The sequence below is a fragment of the Trichophyton verrucosum genome, assembly GCF_000151505.1.
Source record: "Trichophyton verrucosum HKI 0517 chromosome Unknown contig00287_1.f1.exp, whole genome shotgun sequence".
Taxonomy (NCBI): Eukaryota; Fungi; Ascomycota; class Eurotiomycetes; order Onygenales; family Arthrodermataceae; genus Trichophyton; species Trichophyton verrucosum.
Window position 1 is genome coordinate 14,596 of NW_003315460.1, and position 23,527 is coordinate 38,122.

At 48.7% G+C, this 23,527-nt stretch overlaps 5 protein-coding genes across 5 annotated transcripts; 3 read left to right on the forward strand and 2 right to left on the reverse strand.

The window, feature by feature from the left end:
* Positions 1-5,639: 5,639 nt before the first annotated feature.
* TRV_03398 (MFS transporter, putative) lies at positions 5,640-7,236 on the forward strand (the record flags this gene model as incomplete). Its single annotated transcript, XM_003022402.1, has 3 exons — positions 5,640-5,796; positions 5,883-5,983; positions 6,034-7,236. The coding sequence occupies 3 exons, from the start codon at positions 5,640-5,642 to the stop codon at positions 7,234-7,236; spliced, it is 1,461 nt and encodes a 486-aa protein (XP_003022448.1).
* A 1,994-nt stretch (positions 7,237-9,230) lies between these two features.
* TRV_03399 (uncharacterized protein) lies at positions 9,231-9,664 on the forward strand (the record flags this gene model as incomplete). The annotated part of the gene is made up of 2 exons (XM_003022403.1): positions 9,231-9,278; positions 9,353-9,664. The coding sequence occupies 2 exons, from the start codon at positions 9,231-9,233 to the stop codon at positions 9,662-9,664; spliced, it is 360 nt and encodes a 119-aa protein (XP_003022449.1).
* A 742-nt stretch (positions 9,665-10,406) lies between these two features.
* On the reverse strand, positions 10,407-12,343 carry TRV_03400 (flavin containing polyamine oxidase, putative; the record flags this gene model as incomplete). Its single annotated transcript, XM_003022404.1, has 6 exons — positions 10,407-10,707; positions 10,762-11,314; positions 11,379-11,725; positions 11,780-11,805; positions 11,996-12,105; positions 12,298-12,343. 6 exons carry the CDS (start codon positions 12,341-12,343, stop codon positions 10,407-10,409), a joined length of 1,383 nt encoding a protein of 460 aa, XP_003022450.1.
* Positions 12,344-13,539: 1,196 nt separating this feature from the next.
* On the forward strand, positions 13,540-14,721 carry TRV_03401 (endo-1,3(4)-beta-glucanase, putative; the record flags this gene model as incomplete). Its single annotated transcript, XM_003022405.1, has 1 exon — positions 13,540-14,721. The coding sequence occupies one exon, from the start codon at positions 13,540-13,542 to the stop codon at positions 14,719-14,721; it is 1,182 nt and encodes a 393-aa protein (XP_003022451.1).
* A 561-nt stretch (positions 14,722-15,282) lies between these two features.
* TRV_03402 (WD domain, G-beta repeat protein) lies at positions 15,283-20,267 on the reverse strand (the record flags this gene model as incomplete). Its single annotated transcript, XM_003022406.1, has 5 exons — positions 15,283-18,413; positions 18,469-19,247; positions 19,310-19,618; positions 19,678-19,801; positions 19,868-20,267. 5 exons carry the CDS (start codon positions 20,265-20,267, stop codon positions 15,283-15,285), a joined length of 4,743 nt encoding a protein of 1,580 aa, XP_003022452.1.
* Positions 20,268-23,527: the final 3,260 nt, after the last annotated feature.

The following is a 23,527-nucleotide window of genomic DNA, read 5'->3' on the forward strand; positions in this document are numbered from 1 at the left end:
TAGTCAAATCGACATATCTTCCGATGAGAAGGTAAGTGGATCAATCCAGAGAACCGTTCCGGGCCCCTTATTTGAATGACTAGTTATCCGTTAAGGCGGAACGGGTTGTTGATGTTGATCTCCCGGATAGTGAGATAACTAGTTAGTACACATGTCGCCATCGACAACTATGGATTTGCTCTCCAGCTATAGCCAGGTATAATAACAAAAGGCCAGATCCAGCCTGAAGGATCCGACGCATGCACCCATGCGGAGCCTGTATGTACTTGAGATAATTGGGGTGTCACTGACTTGGCCTCGCAATTATGGCCTTTTTGGGCAACCTAGTAACCATTGCAATGAACCGTATATTTCCTGTGTTACCCAGTCGAGTCTGCTTAATTCTTCACTTCAAAGGGAAATAGCCTTTGTCGACGAGTGTACTCCCTAAGGGACGTTTGATATCCTTGGAGTGGTCTGTGAGAACTGATATTGAATCGGGGCCCATATATGGATACCTCGGGGGTATCTCCGCCTGCAAATAAAAAGATGCACCAAGGATTATGGTGAGACGCACACCATAGCTACATCCGCAAAATATATATTAGTTGGATCGGAAGTAAAGCGTGATGGGCAGTTAAATAGATAATATGTACTCCATACGAAGTACTCCGTGGACTCCCAACTCTTCCTCCAAACAGCAATCCATTTCCCGTAGGAAACTTGTCGTGTTAGGGATATTCTGCCCAGATAGCTCCGAGTGGAGGTCCAAACTAGACTGTTGTTTGATGAACAAATAGCAGGCTGAAGCTGCATCGAGTATAAAGCTCCAAACCTGCTGGCTGCCAGGATGAGCTCACTCGTTCGGCTCCACCATCTTGACCAGATGATGGTGTGTATAAAAATTGACAAATTTTTGCTGAGTCTGACTTGCCACAAGCTGCTCGGAAATGAAGACAATGTCTTAACTACCGAGAAAGAGACATAGCAAAGCCCAGAAGTCACTCCTTGACGCCCAAGGACAGGGACAGTGGCGGAGACAGGGACAAGGACAGGGAATAACATGTAGCCTCTTCAATTCCTTCGACTCCTTCTTGTCTTTCGCATCAGCCCCTTTAGTTATCTTCGCCTTCCCTTTTTTGTAATCCAAGTATGCATCTTGTCACTGGCTGCCCAAAGCAAGGCCTGACCCCCCGTCGAGCCCGTCCAGGGATCAACAGGCCGAAAACCATCGCTTATCTCGTGTGTTGTGTGTTGCACCGCATGCCTCGCTACTTGACTTCTTCCTTGCACTTTTTTTTCTTCTTCTTTGCTTCCAGCCTGCATTGAGACCGATTCTTTTCGAGACGGGCGGTGCTGATCTGTGGCGCGCGCGGGATATATGCCCTAGTTAACTTGATAGCTATCAACCACACACAACGACATCCAAGGTCGACAGTAGAGAATCTGAGACTACGGCGAATCTGTCCGCCGACTTTCCGCCTGGAGCGGATCTAACGATCAGTCGAAACAAGCCTTGAGGATCAGCCTGGCGGGTTGCACCGCAACCAGAGTCCTGGAATCCCATGGACTGGACAGACCACTCTCGTCTCGTCTCGCCCCATCCGTCTTAGTTACCTGTAAAGGTCGAGCAGGGTGAGAAAAGTTCTCACTTCGAAACTAAAGTTGACCAGGGAAGCCCTCGACTGCCCACATCTTCGTTTTTTTGCTGCAAAAAAGTAGTCCATGAAGTACTGGTACTTCTGCCCCTGGTTCACTCTTCTTTGCAAGTCAATCGTCCGAACCCATGTCTTGTGCATCGCCAGGGATAGCCCTGGCTCTTTCGGGGAAGCAGGATGATATGCAACTTTGAGTCATGTCTTCAATCCAAATGTGAGTATCCTAAAGTACATTCCTTATATTGCAAATATTGCGATATTCCTTCACGGGAAGTATAATGATATATCCCTGGTCTATACTTACGTGATCTCCGCCGTTCAAGGGTTGTCTGTTTGGTAGCCGTCCTGCCGGCATTTTGTTCCGGGAATCTACCATATCGTTGGATCAGATCCCTACTTGTTTTTCAATATTATTCCTCATAACAGCCACATTCGGAGCTGCGAGACCAGGTTATCCAACGGAGGTGTCATTTGCAACAATAACGTAATATTTACCTTTAATTATGTCAATGAAGCCTGCAAACTGCATTCTCAAGGGTCACCCTTCATTCTTCCCAGTAATTTATCTCAAGGTACTCACCTGCCACGGTGAGGGCTGCTGAGTTCCAGTATGAACGGGTATTCCCTGATAGGCGACCAGAGGAGTCACTGAATCCGGTGGTTTTATAAACTTATATACAACGATCCCCGTCAGTGGTTACCAGCCAAGTAACTATTTAGACTGATCGTCCACAGCACTGGATTCTTCGATTTCGCCATCCGATTCAAACACGAGTTGCGTAGCTCTTATCCAGGGTTCGTTCTTGCTGTCTTCACTTGATGTGCCAGGCAACGTACCCAGCAAGTAGTTATGACATAGATAGAAACAGTCTCTCTGCGCGTAAGATGTGCCTCAGTATGGCTTTTAAACGCAGGAAAGATAATTTCCCGTAGCTAACTAGTTAACTGCCTGCTAGTCCGCCCAGTTGCGGCTCTGTGGCGGTTGCCGTTTCTAGAAGCGATGGCGCTTGCTGAGTCGAGGAATAAGCGCGAAGCGAACGCGCCTTCCTAGTTAGAAGATGGCATAACAATACTCTCGAGTCGCTCCTTCCCCCTTTGCGCCTATCAACAACGGGTTATGGCTAACCTCGTTTGGTCCAGTAGACGCCGAAGCTCAGTCAGTTTCACCTTTCCAGACGCTCTGTTGGTTAATTAACTATCCACGAATATATTATGCATTCATCTTCCTGATTATATAGCTGCTAAGGAAACTATTATTGCCCAAGAATGGTATTGAAGACCTGAAACGGCTATTCACAGAGTTTTACAGTCAAATACCAAGTGCGAAGTGTACATAACCACCGATATAATACCCATAGAAAGTCTTGGTCGTTCCTGGAGGGATAACCAACTGAATTGATAACCGAGTTGTATGGAGTGACTTTGATAACTAGGCCCGAGGAGACTCATGGAGGCCTAAGCTTAACTAACGTTCGTACTCTCTTGAGTAGACACTCGCACTCGCATCGATTTAGGAAGCGCATCGGGGTCGGGCCTCCCGGAAAATACAAAATAGTAGTCAATTTGATGGTTAATGCGAGGCTCTCAGCTCGTCTCTCTCAGCCAGGGCTGTAGACACTCTCCCAGATTCGGGGCTTCTCAAATTTTCCAAATTTGTGCAAGTCACCCCTGTCCTCCGAGAGACTGATATAATACCCCATAGGACCAGGAAAGAGAAGCCCATATATCAGTGGATTAGCCGAAAGGATTTTTATTTTTGATTACCAACTGACCCCTCCAGACCACCTTCCCACGATGAGTGACTAACTATATTATAGGGTCTTAAAAAAACCGTTTGAATTTCTTATCATTCTAACTACGAGTTGCGTTCATTTATCAGTATGGACCAGAGTAATTAGCGGGAGATATCGGACTATCTCGTCCTTTTTGACCCTGTCAGCTCGCTAAATTTGGCGAGAGACCCTCTCTTCTGCAATCTACTGATTTTGCAGTTATAAGTGGCTGTTATATATGGTTTGCTCGGTAGATCCGGATGTGAGTCGATCGTTAAGCGACCTGAGCTTGTCTGCAGGATCACCATCAATATCTGCAGCCTTGAAATGGCCTCTTACATACTTCCATACTCTGCTTCGGACACAGAGTATGCAAGGAATATGCGCTAAGAACATGCTTCCGAAGACAGCTCGGTCAGGCAGTAGGCTGACAGGGCCTCGCCTATGATGCATCGTGCACGAAACTCCTCCCCCAAGTAGAATTTTCCTTGCTTTGACATTTTCAACTTCTCTCTCCAATAATAGAATGTGACCATCCGAACTTCATCCCGGTGATGCTTTCGACCCTTGCTCTTTGGGGAGACATATCCGTAAAGAAAACGGGCCTCGTCTGCAGTCATCCTTTAGAAGCCGGAGGTTTTGTACTTGGGGTAAAAACAAGTTCCACTTGCAAGGAGGTCAGCCCAAAGGCATCAATATTATCCCAATCAACGGGAACGATGGCGATGCCAGGGCCTTGATGCTTTGCTGATTTCGCCACGCTCGGATTTTTTAGAAAGGGAGACAGAAAAGGGGTCAGCTCAAGGGTCGGCCAGAGAAAAATGCTTCTCCCATTTCCTTTGGGTATCCGTCTCTGGTCCTATCCAGCGCTAAAAACATCTTGGCCAATTGGGAAGAAAGATCAGCGAATCCCGCGATATCGAATGGTTTTTTTCCCTCTTTTCCGTGAAGGCCATATACTTGCATCTCTCGACTAGAGATCGATAGTTGGTGCTTAGGGCCGGTCTTGTGAAGCAGCTAGTGTTTATAAGGAGCGGCCGCCGTACGGAGTCGTAGTTTATATCAGACCAGTCTAGTGTCAGCAACTCCTCCAGCCCGATTCCCCTCCTGCTATGGGGACACGAGGGGCTAGCGTTTCGGCTTTCCGGGGAAAGCTGTCGTTTTTCCATCTCTCCGGGGATGTTGTGGAACATATCGATTTTATCTCAAGGCAACGACAGTCACAGGCATACACGGCCGCTCTTCTGCTTCAGCGCCAAAATCTCTTCGCCGTTGACCCAACAAGATGGCTAACATCTTCCTCTTCCAGTTGTGCACTCTTCCGCTGCTATATCGAAGTCTAGCGAGCGTTATGGTTGACGGGGTTTTCCCCGAGATCAACATCTTCTCCGCGGTACGATAGCGATAGGCGAACTGAGCGTAAGTAGTACTCCGACCGCCAAATGGCTTAAAGGGGCACCGTCAGCCTTTGCAAGCTAGGTATCACAGACCTGGGGTCTTATATGTGCCGTTGTTATTATCACGTAGTTGTACTCCGTATAGAGTCGCCATTTTCTCCTCATTCCAAGCCCAAGAGCCGCAGATATCGAAATCCGGGGAAGACTCCGACCAAGTACCACCAGGAGCCGCCTTCTAGAAAACAACCAAACGCCGTGGCAAGGCTTGTTTTCGCTGCCTAAGCAGGTCGCGAGCGGGAAACGGACGGTTCCTGTTCCATTCCCGTCCAGAGAAATTCTAGCACCGAACAGAGGCGCCTCTGGTTGGCCTGCCGTGCTGAGTGATAGCCTGCGTCCTGCTCCAGCGAGAATCCACGGCAGCCCTCAGGCTTAACCGAAGTTTCTTCCCATCTCGTTTGCCTCCACTTGCACCGGAAATGCTCCGGGAAAGTTCCCTCTTTGCCGTCTTTCGCCCTGTGTTCCGCCCTGGATTCCAGATCATCTGCTGTGTGTGCATTTGTAGCCGTAGAGTAGTTAACCCGCTGAGCGGAACGGACGACAGGAGCTTCTGCTTCGTCCTCTGTGCCAGCCAGCCCAGCCGTCTTCTCTATTAAAGCCCGACCTGCCGTGATAGAGAGGTAACTAGTTAGCCAGAAACCTCTTCGTCTCGTAAAGCAACAGCTATCCCTGTCAGATCCTGCCGTCGTATCGGTGCAGGCAGTTCGTTGTTAGCTAACCAACTAGCCGGAAGCTCGGAAAAGGCGGCGCACAGAGAGAGAGAGAGAGATCTCGAGATGGCAGACGAAGTCATCGAGCTCGAGGGGAAGCCAGCGCCTGAGCAGGAGGCCGTTGTCATCGACGAGAAGAGAGAGAAAGCATTGATTGCGAAGATTGACAGGCACATCGTCCCGTTTCTCGTTGGCCTGTATCTGTTCAGCTTCCTCGATCGAGGTTTGTTCTTCTGCCTTTGTCTATCGCGCGACTTAACTAGTAACTAGCAAAAAGAAGCCACAAGCTGACAAGTTGACCGTCTTCAGTGAACATTGGAAATGCCAGGCTGTACGGCCTCGAAGAGGACCTGGGGCTGAAAGGAAATCAGTATCAGATTGCTGTGTCCATCCTCTTCATCCCATACTGTGTGAGTAGAACCCCGTTCGTGACAGGAAAGAGACGGCCACCTGCTAACAGCAACGACAGCTCCTCGAAGTCCCCTCGAACCTGTTCATCCGACGATTCACTGCCTCCCGATACATCTCAGTCATAACGACGATATGGGGCCTCGTGGCCACTCTGTCGGGAATCACCCAGAACTTTGCCGGCATGGTTGTCTGCCGCTTCATCTTGGGCGCTGTTGAGGCTGGCCTGTTCCCCGGTCTGATCGCTTACATGACGCTCTTCTACGGGAAAAGGGAGATCGCCCTACGAGTAGGATATCTCTTCAGTGCCGCTGCCGCCGCCGGTGCGTGCGGTGGCCTTCTAGCGTATGCCATCGGGTTTCTGGATGGCACCGCTGGCCTCAAGGGATGGCGGTGGATCATGATCCTCGAAGGTATCCCATCGTTCTTGATAGGGATAGCCACATGGTTTGGGCTCGCAGATGATCCAGATACGGCTTACTACCTTACTGAAGAAGAAAAGGAGATCGGGAGAGCCCGTCGAAGACGTGAGATCGGCCAGACGGACTCCGCGCAGCTGTTCCATGTTGCCGATGCAAAGGAGGGCGCAAAGGACTGGACCATCTATCTCTTCTGCCTTGGCCAGTTCGGCACCGACGCCGTGCTATACGGGTACAGTACCTTCTTGCCAACCATCATCAAAGCCTTCGGAGACTGGACTGGCCCCCAGGTGCAGGCGTTGACCATCCCATGCTATGCTCTGGGTGCAATCACATATCTCATCATTGCTTGGTTCAGTGATCGATGGCAGAAGAGAGCCGTCTTCACCATAGCCTTCACCTGCGTTACCATACTGGGGTATGGCTTGTTGATCTCTGACACCTCCTCGGGCGTACACTACTTTGGCTGCTTCCTCGTCGCCTGTGGTGTTTATGTTGCTGTCGGACTTCCTACCGCCTGGCTGCCAACAAACCTTCCACGATTCGGCAAGCGTGCATTCGCTACCGGCCTGCAGCTCACTCTGGGAAACACATCCGGCATCGTCACCCCGTTCCTGTACCCTCACCATACCGCTCCTCGCTATGTCATGGGCCATGCCGTCACTCTGGCACTAGCGGGCCTTTCCGTCTTGATCTATGGTTTCATGTGGTTCCATTATTCTCGCATCAACAAGGCTCGTGCAGAGGGTAAGGAAGACTACAAGATCGAAGGCATGACTCACGAGGAAGTACAGGAAATGGGTGATCGTAACCCTCAGTTCAGATATAGCACCTAAATCTGCGCCTGTCTTCAACGAGTTGGTTTGAATGAATATATATCTATTTTTTGAGGCACGGATTACTCGTTATCTGGCGTGTCCTCTTCTATGCATGCACCCTTAGATCGTTAGATCCTCAAGATGCATTTCACATACACTAGCATGACTCTCGGTCTAAGAACCTATAGTTGAAAGCAGTTAAATATAAAATGAATCGTTCCATCTTTTATTCATGTGTTCATGATCTTTAGCCTTCCTGCCAGTTGGTTTCCCTCTTTTTCCCCAATTGAGCAATATAAACATCAAAAATACATCACAGGTTGTGAAACAAGGAGCATATTCAACCGCTAGCAGCTCGCCTTCAGGCATATCAACCACTGCAAAACTTCTTGACAATAGTGAATTGGTTCTAGTATCGGTCGAGTTAACCTACAACACAAGGGTCGCTCCACACCATCACCTCACCCGAACTATGGACCGGAACAGGCCGGATCTTTCCAAAAAAATATAACACCAATTTATTCTATAATGTCATGACATCCCCACGCCCGAGATGAGAGTATACCGTCTTCCATGGGCAAAAAATGACATCTAACTATCCAGAAATTGAGCAGAAAAACAGGGTACGTCATTTCACAGGTCTCATGGTTAGTTGGTAGATGGTGAATATTTCTCCACACGATCAAAATCTGTCCCAACAGCCGTCTCTGCCTGCCGCTTCATCGGGGATTAGAGTCATCTTTTTGTTGGCTATCACCCACAAGATATTTATCCCATTCAAGATGGTCCCTATAGAACAACGGGACACAGTATCAGCCAGCGGTGAAAATGCCCCATGTACTTTCAACTCACGACAGAACCTGTTGACCTGTGATGAGAAATGCATGGGTGATGACACGGTGGAGAATTGGTCATCAACATAGGCACCACTCTTAGGTCATAGGAGACCAGTACCAGCCGTAGTCATTTCGGAAAGAAGTTCACCATTAAAAAGGCCTGAATAAAGAGCTGATCCTAGGTACTCCGACCCATAGCCAAAACTATGCCTCCAGCAAGATTATTCGCTTCGCAGTCACCCTTGGGGGCCCGGATATCAGGGTCTCGGATGTCAACGAACGTTCCGGCAAGATGGAAGACTCCCTATCCCCATGGATTCGCCAACTAAACGAAGCTGTCGTTGATGTTTGTTTTGTTGTCGTTCCAGAACTTCAAGAAATCAGATAAGATTCGATGATCCGCTTTAATAGTACGTAATCACGTGAAAGCTCATATGATGGACTAACTTTGATCCGTGAATTAAGGTTTCAGAACTGCCGAGGCCCAGAACGGGCTTCCGAGCAGTCCATCCGTCATATATATTCTGTAAACATTTTGATTCAAGAAATTCATTTACCCACAGATCTACGGCGTGGCTAAAGCAGCTCTGGAGTTTCCGATTCTGTTAATGGTACCAATGAAGATGAGATGTCGTTAACAGCTATCAGAAATCGTGAGCGTCTATTGCTTTAGTGAATCGGAAACAAGGCAGCCCGTGCCCTCGGGCCATAACTACCGAGTAGCAGGTAGAGGTTAACTGATTATCCAGCCACGTGCAAAGAGGCTGCGGGTTTGGCTAAGTACCTCCCGGCCATGGTCGGTAATGGAGTCAAGCAAGGCTTGCTGTCATGAAAAATGCCCCCAAGGTTGGTATAAATAAAGAGCTCTATGAGGGGCTCAACTGTGTATTGGTTACACACGGACGTAAGCCCGGAGTTAAGGCTTCGGGCAATTTCTTGCTCACTAATACCCCATATAGCTAGTTAACCGCAAAACCCGGGCATCTTTCATACCTTCTTTGCAGTAAGATGGGGAAGAAGAACGGTTGTATGAATTAAATTTCTTGAATATCTCTATAACAGACTGCAATTACGTACGTGTTGCATCCTCGGCCACCGCAACTTCAGCTTGCCATAACAACACCTGGCAAGTGGTCGTCATCGAATATCCTTGTCAAGCTGCCTATAACAAACAGTATGGCAGCAAAGGCAGTGGCCGTTATCGCAGGCGTCGGCCCAGGGACGGTATGTTGGGTTCCATGCACCCTATGTATCCATTTCATAGCTTTTGTAACGCTAATTTTCCCCTATAACTATAGGGGGCTTCTATTGCTCGCCGCTTTGCTCAAAAGTACCCAGTAGCTCTGCTTGCTCGCAACCCAAAGAACTACGAGGGAGTTGTCGACGATATCACTAAAGGTGGTGGAAAAGCCGTCGGGTTTAGTGCAGATGTATCAGATGCAAGCAGCATTAATCATGCATTTGCGGAGATCGACAAGGCTTTTCCTGGTAGTCTGCTAGCAGCTGCTGTGTACAACGTTGGCGGAGGCCTTTCTGTAAAGCCGTTCCTGGAGCTGACCGAGGATGAGTTCACTCAGGGATTCAAAACTAATGGGTATCTGTTCATTTAATCCCGAGCAGTGGTCATAGCTATTAATTGATACCTTGGGCTAACTATTTCATTACCAAAGACTGGGAGGCTTCCATTTCTCTCAGGCTGCCATCCCACGGCTCCAAAAGGCGACTGAGCTGGAGCTTCCTCCTACATTGATATTTACCGGTAACTATTGGTACCTAAACATCTGAATAGTATACATTTGCATACTAATATTAGATCATTAGGTGCCACTGCAAGCCTCAAGGCGTCAGCAAAATTCTCATCGTTTGCGTCAGGCAAGTTTGCTTTGCGAGCTGTGGCGCAATCCTTGGCTAGAGAGTTTGGTCCTCAAGGCATACACATCTGTCATGCCATTGTTGATGGAGTTATCGACATTGAACGGACAAGCCATATCCAATTTAGCTCCCCTGATTCAAAGCTAAACCCTGATGCTGTAAGTATCCAGCTATCTGATACCAGGTCTTTTCCGCAGCCAGCTCTGCTCGATGTGCTAATTTATGAAACTAGATTGCGGAAACATACTGGCACTTACATTCCCAGCCGAGAACGGCATTCACACATGAGATTGATCTGCGTCCGTACGTAGAGAAATGGTAACTTACTTAACTTAGCTTCTCAGCCTATTTTCAAGCCTTTCATAATTGGTGGTGTATGCGGAAAATTGTCAACCTGTCTCTCTCCTAAGCTGCTACAACTGACATTGAATACTCCAAATTAAAAAGTTGTTGAACATTCCTCTAATCTAAACTGGAGTTCTAAGCTATGGTGCTCACGAACCATCCGTTTTCCTCATTGTATAGATCATAAGGAGTGACTCCACTCAGTACCGGGTACCGTGGTTGCCCATTCTTATCCGTACACCGCACTGGATCATCAATGCAAGTGGCCAACATCTGTCCTACTGCACGTCCCTCAAATAAAGCGCCGTGCAAGTAGCCGTAAAACTCCTGGCTTGTCGCCTCACCAGCAAAAAAGAGTCGGCCAACGTTTGCTCGGAGATTTTGGTGTGCCTGCAGACTGGTTGATGGGGGCCAGTTTGAATACGAGCCATAAGCCCTGGGCATAGTTAGTTATCAAATAGTCTATAATGATCCAAGGCCGCCTACATACCAGGGCTCCTGGTTCCATCGCGGATACCAAATATCAGTTGGGTCAGGGATGCTTTCTCCAAACATCGTCCGAAGAACTTTCATAATTTCTTCCTGGGTCTCCTGGTTCGTTTGGGCTTCGACTCTGCGTGCCTGTTTACCCACAACGGTGCCTACAAGGATTCCAGAGCCTTGGAGAGCACCTGGAAGATCTAACGGTTGGAAAAGAGGATAGTAACCTCTCTCGTGGGGGTCAGCGTACATAAGATACTGACTGTTTGGCCAGAACGCTTTGTCGAACTGGAGGAATATCTTGGTATATGTTCCTATCTCAAAACTTGAGATGGCAGATTTTTTCCAGTTAGGGAATGGAGGGTAGAATTGTACCACATCACGCTGTAAAACTCCCAGTGAAAATGTTGCAACTGCATAATCAGCTTGGACACAGCCACCGTCGTTGGTTACGACAGTCACACCGTTGTCCGTGTAGTTAACAACCTGAACAACGGTATTCAGGAGCAGTCTGGGGTCATTGGGCTGAAGGAATGTAGCAGCCTCGCCTCTAATAAAGGTGCCTAGTAGTTTCAAATAGCCAACTTGTCAAAAGCGAAACCCGGAAGAATAGGAGGGGTAACTTACTGTAGCCCCGCTGGTCATAGACGAAAAGGTTATCATCAGAAAAGTGTTTGAAAGTGGCGTTGTCGGCAACGGATGAGAAAACTGCAGAATTCTCCTCTGGAGTGAAACTAGATTCGAAGTCGCTGCCGAACCAGTCTGCAAACTGTGCATGTGCATTATTCGCAGCTGGATTCCATCCCATAAATCGAAGGGCCGCACGAACTGTCTTGTCTTGAATATTATTCTTTAACAGTGACCCAGCATGAGTAACCACCTTTTCCATAGCTGCTTGTGCATTGGCTATTATCTTGGAAAAATCATTTTTGCCGGTCTTATCGTATGTTGTTTTGTTGTCATAGTCTGTCGCCCTGTAGAGACGCGGTAAGCAACTTTAGTGGAGCATTATATTGCCAACAACTTACAGGGCTCGAAGCTTGTATTTTTTAGCCTTAATATAGCGTTAGTCAGTCCAGTCCAACAAACATCTGTAAATTGCTAGGTCAAGCTTTCCATACCAGCGTGAATATCGGATTTTCCGGGTGGTCGTCTCCGCCTAGCCCTTCAACCTATATTTGGCGTGATGGTTAACCCCGGTTTGCTTCGGTATAATATGGGGTTGATCTTAATTAAGAGCCTACCCAGTTTGCACCGGCCTCAACGGTATATGGGGACCCGTCTTTCTTCTTCCCAAACTTGACATTATGTAAACGCCCGCCGATTCTATCTTGGTATTCAACAATGACAAAATCTGTTATCGACTGGTTTGCAAGTGTTTGCTAAATTGAACAGGGTATCTTCTGTTAATTCCTTAAAAGTTCATTACAATGTAACAGTGAGGCAACGGGAGCCTACCGCAGCGGTAATCCCAGCAACACCTGCACCTCTGTATTCTGTAAGTATACCTCCACGAAATAATGACAAAATTGTCTGTGAAACATACAGGACTGCGACTTTCGTCTTTCGGCAAGCAGGTTCTGTCTGCCCATGCTCAATAGGTTTTCCATGGATGATAGGTATCCCAAGACAAGCTGCGAGAAACCCGGAATTGAGCCTCATGCTGACTGAGTATATTTCCAGCTAGTGGCAACCTAAAAGGGAGAAAATGACTAGAACAGGCGAGGTCTCAAGAGTACATTCAGCGCTCTAGATTGCAACGCACCCGCTCCTTGGGAAACATGAACGAAACCCGGCCATTCTGGAACGACAGTCCCATTTATAAGTCCTCTTTCACGAAGCCCCAAATTTGAGGCCTCGAGCGGGGGTACGGTCTACTTGATGGTCAGACCAAGCAGCAATCGGCTGCTTGCTAGCGAAGCAAAGCCATATGATATTACTGGCTACACACTGTCAGCTGGAGGGCATATCCGCGTTACATCAGCGGCTTGGTATGCAATAGGTAGTTAACTAGTTAACTAGTTCTCTCTTCGGACAGGACCTGTATTCTGGGGTCTCAAAAATTCAGGCGTGGTCCGCTGCAGCATGGGCGGACAGCCACCTTCCACAAAGCGACTCCGTTGCTTGACAGGATATAACACCCATCACTTATGGACCAAAATGGGACACAAGAGAGCTATTATACTCCGTACTGCTCAAGGACAAGGGCAGCAAGTGCGTCAACTTGCATCTCTCCCCACGGGGCGATGTCCATGTCACGCGGTCAGGACAAACCGAAGGCTGCCTCTGTGGCAGAAACATCACTAGGTCCCTCCTCCATCATTGCTGGCCCCCGCGCTGTCCAACATCGGAGCTCGCACGCCGTCAAGCAAGGCAATTCGGTGCGATCATGCAAGCAGGCTCCTTCATTGCGGGTTAGGCGCGCGAGGCGAACCAACCGCCCGCCTTTCTCCGTGTTTGTTGGATGCAAAAACATTGAGATCTCGACGTGGTTGAAAGCCGGAAAAAGCAACAACAAGAAAAAAGAAAAAAAAGAATAAATATGCTTATGTAACAAACGTCCCATTACATAATCTGGAGAAGAGCTCTATCACGTGATAATATTATCACCTGATCATTGACTAAGCAGAGAGTCAATAAACGCCGGGACAAACTTGGAAATATCAACGTCGAGCACAAACAGCCGAACAACTACAACTGTGACAGGACATAACAGCTTACTCTCCACGACTTCCGAAGATTTACCTCTCGATTCTAGCCAATATATCCCCACGTGGTGAGAGGAACCATGGTGTTGAATCCGCAACAAACAGGCTTCTCGGACGACTCGCCACCGTCGGATAGCGATTCATACTTCTCGAGCCCCGAGTATTCAGAAGGCGGACAGCTTTCTCGGTTTGCCAAATATCCCACACGAGTTGAATTGCCGCCATTTAGCCTCATCAAGCGGATATTTTACTGGACCGAGGCCAACTACCAACGAAGCATTAGCCGCCTAATCGAAGACCGCTTAGACTTCGTCCGCGTGATCACCAATCGGTTCCCAACCCAAGAAGAGACGGATGCGCTAGTTTCGCAAGCTTCGACTATGCAGAACATGCCTTGTTACGGAGGGGTTGTGGGCCTAGCTGTAGGATCGTTTATTGCAAAATCGAAAAATGCTGCAGAAGAGGCGGCCGCCAACAAGTCAGCCAGCGAACACTTTACTCCAAATCAGAATCGGCCCCTACTCAAGCTGAATCCAGGTGAACTGAAAGGCAGACTCATAAGAGCTTCATTTATATTGCCAATATTTGGATTTATTGGTCTCGTCTTCGGTGAGGTCGTCGGTGAGGCAGTTGCCAAAATCAACATGTCCACAGACTCCAGATTAGTTCCTTTGTTAAAGGAGGTTGGACAATTAGACCAGAAGGAGGTTATGGCTCGTATTAGGCGGCACAATGCAGAAAGATTAGCAGCGGCTCGTCGCCAACGTAACAATCTGCATCCTGCCTCTCAGCCTCAACGAGCGGAATATTATGCTGCCAATGATACCAGCCCTACGAACAGCTATGGTCAACAAGGAGCCACTGAATCTTCCTATTACCAGAGCCAGCCTGACATCCAGGCAGGATACAGCAACCAGTCAGCCATCGGGGATTCGAAAATCCTCAGAGAGACCTATCGACAGGGAGAAACCTCGGAGTATTCTACTTCATCTTCATATCCTAGTACAAATGATTATTCGAGAGATTGGAGACAACAGCAGACATACCCCCCCGCTCGTGACAGTTCTACTTCTAGTACAGAAGGGAAGAGTTTCTGGGATGATGATGCGAGCCCTGTAAGCTCAGAGTTCACATCTACTCCTGACTCATCGTCCTCCCCCGCCCCACACTCCGGAAGTGCCTGGGCGCGTATTCGCCAGCAATCCATGGGTGATTCTTCTGCAAACGCTGGGAATAATAACACTTCCTCATCAGGATGGTAGAGCCGCCAGATTGATGGTAGCGAGCTGCGCCTTATTACTATAATAAGACATAACGTATGTGTAAAATTTAAAAATATACCAATTCACTCTATATGTAACAATAGGCACAACAATGCAAAGTCTAGCATGATTCTCTTTATAACTGGAATTCTGTGGATAAAACATTAATCAAGCCCCCGATTCAATTGATTAATATCTACAATATATTTTGGCCCGTTTAGATAGACGGCGGCGAATAGCTAAAAGTGACCGGTGATAAAACGTAAATGGGTCATTGATAAGAATAATCGTAAGAATTTAGGTAGGATCAAATAGGGCAAAGATTAACCAAGCCCATGAATACTACTAAGACATCAACATAAACCAGAAAAAATCGCTCGAGAGATAGACATATGATCAGATCGTAAAATAGTTACCAAAATGGTCCAAAGAAAATTGGAAAATGAATAGAAATAGTAAAAAGGAATTGAGTAGTAAAATGGGTATCAGCATCTAATCAAGCACCCACATTAACTCACTTCAACAACTCAAACGCGAAATAGAAGAAAGGAATTAATTAAACTAGATTCTGTTCTCAATCGGACCGTTTATTGTCAGGCTCTCGTATGGAGAACACACATCCTGACGGTCTGAAGCAGGGGAACGTCCATTACGGGGTCGACTTGAGCTCCTCATGCGGTCAGTAAGGTTGCGAAACTTGAATTGTACATTATCGTTGACACTCCTGCCTCGTTTGTGGGGATCAGCAGATGCTCTCATGTTGCCCTCTAGCTGGTGCAGCGATTGCTGATGTGCGGGCAACGATGCTGCGCGGAAGTTGGGGTTCGGGTTAGGGGGCCCAAAAAGCCCGGGGCTGTGAGAATCATCAATCGCAATGTTTATCGTACCGACTCCAGAGATGAGGGAGTTTCGCCCTTCGTCATGCGTTGGACCATCATTTTGCACAGATGCAGCTGGCGGCGGTGGTTGGCGTGATGGAGGCGCCGGTGGAGGTGGTGGCGGCGGTGGTTGGCGTGATGGAGGCGCCGGTGGAGGTGGTGGCGGCGGAGGAGTAGCAGTGGCATGTAAATGCTGTAATTCTGGAAGGAGAGGAGGCGGTGGACCAGAGGGTATACGGGAATGTTCAGCTCGTAGGTTCTCTACTCGGGAATTTTCCAGTGTCATGCCCTCGTTTGACGGCTCACGTTTGTGACCTGGAGTTCGGTTTGTTCGGCTACTAGGAAGTTGACGCTGGAAATGAGGATGAGTTGGCATACCATCTTCCGCTGGAATTGGAGCAGACATGGAGCGGGGGATATTGAAAGATGGCCTTCTCTCATAGCTATAGAATGCATCCGGGGGTGGTACTTCAGGTACTTCAGGTGCGTCAGAGTCGTTGTATCCGGTGCTGTATTTAGGATGTCTCATAGCCCTTGGGGTAGCGGGAAGTCCAATTGGCATGGTGAATGGAACACGCTCATTTAGGCTAGATGGGGTAGGTCCTGTGCTTTTCGACATGGCCCTTTGGGTAAAAGAGCTATTGGATCTACCATGAGTTTGTGGGCCGGGGGAAGGAGAAGGACGACCAGAGAGAATTTGGTTGAGGCTTGCCTCTCCAGGGAGTGGGATGGGAGGAGCAGAAGGCCGACGAGCTAGAGATTGACGGCGAGCCTCAAGCTCCGCAGCAGCAGACCGTTTCCTGCCGTGTTCATCAAGCTGATTGTCAATTTGGTTATGACCGGACAGCTGTGGTTGGGGTTGCTCATCATTAGAGTTGTATGCCGGGTAGACTGGATCAGAACGATTGCCAGTTTCTCCACTGGTATCACTATCTTTTTCGGTTCCATTCCTCTGCTCAGATGAAGAATATCGAGGTGCACTCCTACTACGATCGTGACGTCTATTTGCACTCCGCTCTCTGGATTTATAACGCTGTTTCCGCTCGGCATTCAACAGCCTGAACCTGTGGTCAATATCTCCACTGCTTTCAGCGGGAGACATCGGCACAGGGGATGTTGGTGACCTTATTGAGCGATCGAAATCTCGGCGTCTGCTTGTGCTTCGTCCTGATACCCGGCTTCTAGCTCCAGGACTGTTGCTGCGCATTCGGCTACTCATCCTTCCGTTTCGCGACGGCGGCCGAACTCCAACGTAGTCTTTAGAAGAGGACGAGTAGAGAGCAATGTCCTCTGGGGACATGGGAATGGGCGATGATGGTGACCTCTTAGCTGGCTGGATATATCTCTGTTTGCTTCTCCCACGTCCATTAGGATCCTTCGAGCTTGCTCTTGAGCCAGATTTCTTGTGTGGCTTTTGTCTCTGAGCATGATAACTAGCTCCATCAAGGCTGCTAATATACTTGTCGAGACTTTTTGCACTTAATGGTACACTTGTACCTGACCTTGCACTTCTGGTAGAGGCAGTCGGACTCATCACGCCATCCCCCCTGTCACCATTTCGGCGGTTAGAGGACGGCTGTTGATAATACATTTCCTCCGATGGCGGATCCTCTGATGACTGATCGTCCACAGGAGGCCACTGTATCTGCAGCCCATCAGGTTTCCGGGATTGTGAGCCGTTGCTACTCCGCTGATTCTGTCCTAATGCAGTCTCCAGCTTGTTTTCCCGGCCCGAAGAGGAACTCAGGGTCCTATCTGGTGGTACGGCTGTCATGGGCGTTTCCTTCTCCTTCATGGACTCATTTAGTGGGGTGTATCTGGCCGGTGTTAGATACTCAAGGGTTTCCGTGGTAGTTTGGTTCAAGTTCGACGCTGGTGGAGGTACAAGCGGCACGTCAATCACTTTTATTTCTTTGTCGGATTCAGAGGACTGGTCAACTGGAAGGCGGCTCCTGGGTGCTGATACAGTTGGGGTAGGATCGTTTGGTGACTCTCCGATGGACGGAAGACGTTCCCTTCCAAAGCTTGCAGGATGGGTACGAGAAACTGGAGTGGTTCCTTGGCCTCGGTGACCCCCTGGCCGAAGGCTACTATTGTAGCCTCCGGGAGAAAACATTTGATCTCCCAGCCCAGCGTCGATTGGAGTAACCCCGGGCATATTGGTAGGGGTTCTATCGGCAGATGCAAGACCAGGGAACTGGAAGGTAGAGTTATTATTTGAACCAAATGAAGTTATGAGCTTCAGAGATTGATTCTTCAGACGAGAAGTTGGGGATAAGTTATTCGAAGGTGGGCCGTTCATCGGGGTAACTTGGTTTTTCTCTGAGGGTGGGTTGGGGCCAGAGGGATGACTAGTAGGACCTTTCCAAGATACGGGATTTGCCGTTTCAGTGCAGGAGAAACAACGCAGTGCTAAGTGCTGCTGTGAGTTGATAGCCGCGTGTTCTCCCCATTTGCGAACAAGGTACGATTGCCTGGTCCATGCAGCTGGTGTCAACAAACAACTTAGAAGCACAGCTTCCATAAACTGGTTCCTGGACACATAAAGCTCAACAGCAAGTTCTCCTTCCCCAATACCCATCAAGACCGCTGCGGCTGCGTGGGGGTCATTGGAAGCTATAAGCTTTTTCGCAAGTGCCTGGCCAGGCTCCTTTGAGGCTTCTTTCTTGGTCAATAAGCTAAGGGCCATAATCATCCAATTGACATAGGAAGAGGTTGATGCTTCAACCATAGGCACCATTATATCAGACTCAGATGGAAGTAGCCACCTTGCTAGGATAGCTGAGTGTTGTGAGCCATAGGTATGTTGTTTAACTAATAAACACCATTAGCTAGTGATGAAAGGAGGCAAAGCCAGGTAATTTCTTACATTCACTCCGTATCAGGTCTTCAATGTTTCCCTCCCATCCAAATATCACTGTCAACATTTGCCTCCGTAGTTCATCCGGTCCAAGGTTTGGGTCATCAAATCTGCGAGAAGGATTTATTGATACGCTATTTAATCGAGCGCGTATGTAGGGGAAGAGGTCGGTAACTGGGTCATCCCAGATTCCAGGAATGGAAACAGTGCGTAGCTTGGACAAAGTAGACTCCGTGGAGTTCATTGACATGGCATACCGCGCGGAGTAGCCAGAGTGAAGGGTTTCTGCAATGGATGGCCTAGGAGACCCAAGGGAGAAGGTGGTTGCTGAACCACTATAATTGGAGCCAGGAGGGCGAGGAGCATACGGTGTGCGGTTCCGGGGCCTAGAACCATTCGAAATAGGCACACTGTATCCTGATCCCGGGCTCTTTGAAGCCTCAGCACGAACCAAGTCCAGTTTAGACTCAACGCCAGGCAAAGATCCTTGTGATGGGCGGCTTTTGTGTTTCTGTTCGGATGCAGTGTGTTTTGCTAGGGTCTCGACTGTGAGAGCACTCTCAGCAGCTGGGGGCTGCTCGACAGGTGGATCTGGTTTCTGCGGAATGTGCTGTGCATTTGCAACCATTACAGCGTTTGCTACATCATACTGTTGTATAGTATGGTTCGGGCCCATAGTGAAAAGTGTGGCAGTAGGTCCATAGTTTGCTATGCCTTGAACGCCTTGGATGGTTGGTATAGTTTCATATGAAACGTTTTTTGTTCTGACATCCCACGCCAAACTCTCACTATATTGAGCGTTAGCAGCTTCTAGAGCAATTGTGTATGGTCTCTGAGGATTGTTACTAACCCATCATTATGCTGAACAATGCGGCCGTTTTTTGACCAAGCCAACCATTTGGGACTGGTGTTATTTGATTCCGACTTCTTCAAGGCTCTTATAACTCGGGGTGATTCTGTGGATGGCTGTTTGGCTACGCTCCAAACAAATAAATCGCCGTCTATAGTTTGGGATGCCAACATATCGGTTTTCTGTTTGGTTGATGAAGCATGCCAGGAAAGAGATATGACAGGTGACGGGCCCCTAGTGGTTGTGAGGGTGTGCAAAATGGTAAACGTTGGAAGAAGGGTAGCAATTAGAATGGATCCATTGAGATATCTGATAAATTCAAAGTCAGTAAGAGCTTAAATGGCTCGGGGGGTCGATCTTGCAAATACCCTATGGCAAAGGTGTTACAATCCATTGTTGGAGCCAAAGCAGTGATTAGGTCAAATATCGTGCGGGCAGATATGTGTTCCGAGGTTGATGGCTCGAACAATATGATTTCACCTTTGATGTTTCCTGCAGTCCACTCATTAGTTCTCAAAAGCGAATTACCTCCGGGCCCAAATAAAAAGCACAACTAACCAAATGCAACATGTCCATTCCGAAGCCAAGTAGCAACTCTGATAGGTTCAAATGAGACAAACCGGGTAATTTCTTGACCGGTGAAAAGATCCCATATTATCGCAGTGTGGCCAATGTCATAACTAACCACCAAACGTCCAGCCCCTCTTTCACTAACATTATCAACGGCTATTATCTGGACATCGTCGCGATGACGGTGAAACCTCCGGTCCACGGCCAAGCTGTCATGATGTAGAGCGATGACGGTCGGGCCTTGTGAGAATAGAAACAATGATGCGGTAGCGGCGCAAGGGCTGAGATCATTATTTAACTCGATAGGAGGGCTTGAGAGTAAGGAGCCCGAAGCTGAGCGCGAGCCCGAAGACGTCGACATCCGCACCCCATAGTGCTCGGAAGACATCTTCACGGGAGAGGAGTCTGTTAGAGGTGTTAATTAAGAGGACTGCGCATGGGGTCAGCCGCTAAAGAAGAACAGGACAAAGAGGAATGAAAGCGGCGACGGCAAAAGAAGAGGCAACAAGCATGTTTATGATAAGATGGCAGGAGAAAAGAGGAGGGCGCTTGGGAGGCCTGACTGACCTTGCGGAGGGATCCGTAGGCGCCTTCAGCGCCTTAACCTTGCATGAACAATAGTAAGAAACCCAGCGGCTAAACTCTTTCACAGCGGTTATGGAACAGACTGCGAGGCGTTATTATTCGAAGATGAGATGAAACTGAAAGATCGAAAACAAGGTCGCAAAATGAAATAGGCGCCGCGGGGCAGAGAGGTAGTTTGGCGCTTGGAGTCCAACGGGAAAGTCAACGTAAAAGAAAGATATGCACGGAGTCGAAGATCTAACAGGCTAAATGCTCAATATAAACAGATGTCGAAGGTCCAAGACAGAGAGAGAGAGAGAGACAGAGAGAGGTAGAAGAGCACAGAGGAGGAGACTCTTTAGGGAGAGACTTCTGTCATCAACATCCGTCATCCGAAGCTGGAGAGAAAAGGGATGCGAGGAAGAGGGCCTCTGAAGGGGTTAGTCGATGGAAGAGTGAAACGCTTGCCGGAAAGAGAACATCAATGACCCCCAGAACCTTAAAGAAAATGAGTAAATATAGATGATAGTCCAACCGGGCAATGAGGTCAGGCTTCGCAGCTCCTATTTGTGCTTGGTATCGTGTTGACCTGACCTTAAATGGAGACGGCTGGCACGAATGGGGTGGACGGGGGCTAAGACCTAGTCGCTGCCGGGGGCGAGCAGTTTTCCCTTCGAGCTTGCTGTGCTTCAAGGAGGGTGGCTGGTTAATCAAGGGTAGAGCTCGCTGTGGGCACCAATAAGCGCCGGCATGGGTCTACTTTTCAAGGAACCAATTAGTATGGAAGTGTGCAGGTTGACCATAAAAGAGAGCCTTTGAGGTTGGAGGCCAGAGTTATGAAACCACTTGGGCTTCTCGAAGGGCTGTGGATGAACCTTCCATTATTCGCCAGTAAACGTAGCCCATCCCTTGGTGGAGCGTAACTGTTTGTGCCCCGTTGGCCGTTGAATTCCTCGCTGTTGACAGGCAAATCCTTGTGTTAGAGCCAGTATATGCAGTAATAGTATGCCAGGCTCTTCGTCAACCTCGAGATAAGGACCGCCGAATGGATAAGAATGCAGGTAACCGTGCGGGAAGAGAGGAAGGGAAAAAAAGCAAGTAGAGTCGATCTCTGTCAGTGAGGGCGCCTACTTTATGCAAAATGCGAAAGCGAAAATGTCATTGTTGGTTAATTAGAAGACAATAGCATTGCAAAGCAATATGCTGGTACATCATGCTAGCCGACCTTCGCCTGATCTCGAAAGCGGTTCTCGTTGAGCATCCAGGCTAGACAGCGTGTCCTCCTCGACAGCTGTCTGGAGGCATGAGACGCCTCGTCGGGGCTTCAATACTCGCCAGGTAAGTGAGGAGCGTGGGGCCGGAAGTGATGAAAGTAGCCAAGAGACAAGGATCACAGTTAGTGTCCGTCGCTCTCAGGTTCTTCGGCAACGGGATTGGTTCAAGAGATTGCAGAGAGTTCTTCACGCTGCAGCCCGCATCACAGCAACAACCCAATCACATCCCGACTAAAGGTGATGGCCCGGCTCCACACATCATCGCATGCGTTGCGTGAGCGCTCGCTGGTGCTCAAGAGCGACGCTTCTTGCCCCCAAGGCGAACAACGCCATCCAGAGGGCCAGCGCGTAACGAGGGAGACGAGGGAAAAGGGAGCAATCGTTTCTTTCTCGAGATTTTAGCCCACCAATCCGCCCCGTGCGTGACGTGTAGCTAGCTAGTTGACTAGATAGACTTATCCAGCATCCAAGTGTGTCTTGGATAGCTGATGCCGTGCATATGGGGAATTAAGGCTTCGCTCGCTAGCCACTGCGGCCTCGCGGCCTCTGACGAGGATGACCACATCCCAACATCAGGATGGACGTACGATAGACGTTCGGTGCCTGAATGGCCAAGAGGCCTATTATGGAGGAAGAAATAGTCTCCAAGTCGTACGAAAGGCGTAGCTTTCTCATCGTCTACCCATGTAGGCTGCGAACTGATTGGCCAAGCTCTACTGCACACAGAAAGGGAAAAAAATCCAACTCTTCATCATCGCCGACCAAACAAGTCTCTTTCCCCCTTCATAAGGGTCATAATCACAGCTGATTTCCGACACCGCAGCTTGTGTTCATTTGGAGGAGGACCAAGGAGGGCCCAGGGAAGCGGGATCCTGGCTTGAAACCGCATATACAGCGTGAATAATATGTCAACCCTGATGTCGCTGCGCCACGGATGCCTGTATACCCGACCGCCTCCTTTCCTAGCTATCTGGGATATTTTTAGCCCTTAGCCGCGATATCAGGTGTCTTGAAATACCCCATTATTTGAATGGACCTCAGGCGGGGTCTCAGATGCTTGTAAACACGACTGGCCTTGCGGTGGAGTTTGAGCCGCAGCGCCGGCCGCATGTCCTATCAACAAGCATCAGGTCCATAACGAGACGGTATCTGGATGAACAAAGGTCGATGGCGTTGCTAGAGGCAGTGATGAAACGTGCGTTAGCAGGCCAACTGATTAAATAATTTATGATGCAGGATCTTCATCCTTGGGGGTATTGCCTCACGCTGCATACTGCTAGCTACTCGGCCCCCAAGCTGCATGACAATGCTCTCGCAGGATGTCCGAGTGAGGGTCCATTAGTTGCGATCACTGTACGCAGCAGTCCCGTCTCCTTGTCGTCTTGCTGTCTCCCAGATACCCCTTGCTTTTTGCGTGTTGACAAATGTGGCACAGAAGATTTGCAAGGCAGCGCTGTAAAGAAGACTCAATCCACTAAAGAGCACGCCATCATAACGACTGTGGAGTAATACTCAGGGACAACAGGCGTCAAACTGTTGATGAGTGGTGAAGACGCGGGGAGATGAATGGTGAAGATCAGAAGATGACGAAGATAGACGTTGAAGTTGAGTTGCCTGAGTTTTCCGGTTCTGTGGTTCAGGGTGGGACCCCGAAAGGAAGCTCAACCGTCTTCCCGAGCCACAACCGCAGTCCAGACATCGCCCTTTTACCCCCTTTTTTTTCAGGGCGTTTGTCTGGAGTCTCCAGGAACTTGGCTCTTTTTCCCTTTGCCTTGATAGTATCAGATATCCTGCAGAGTCACCCTACCAG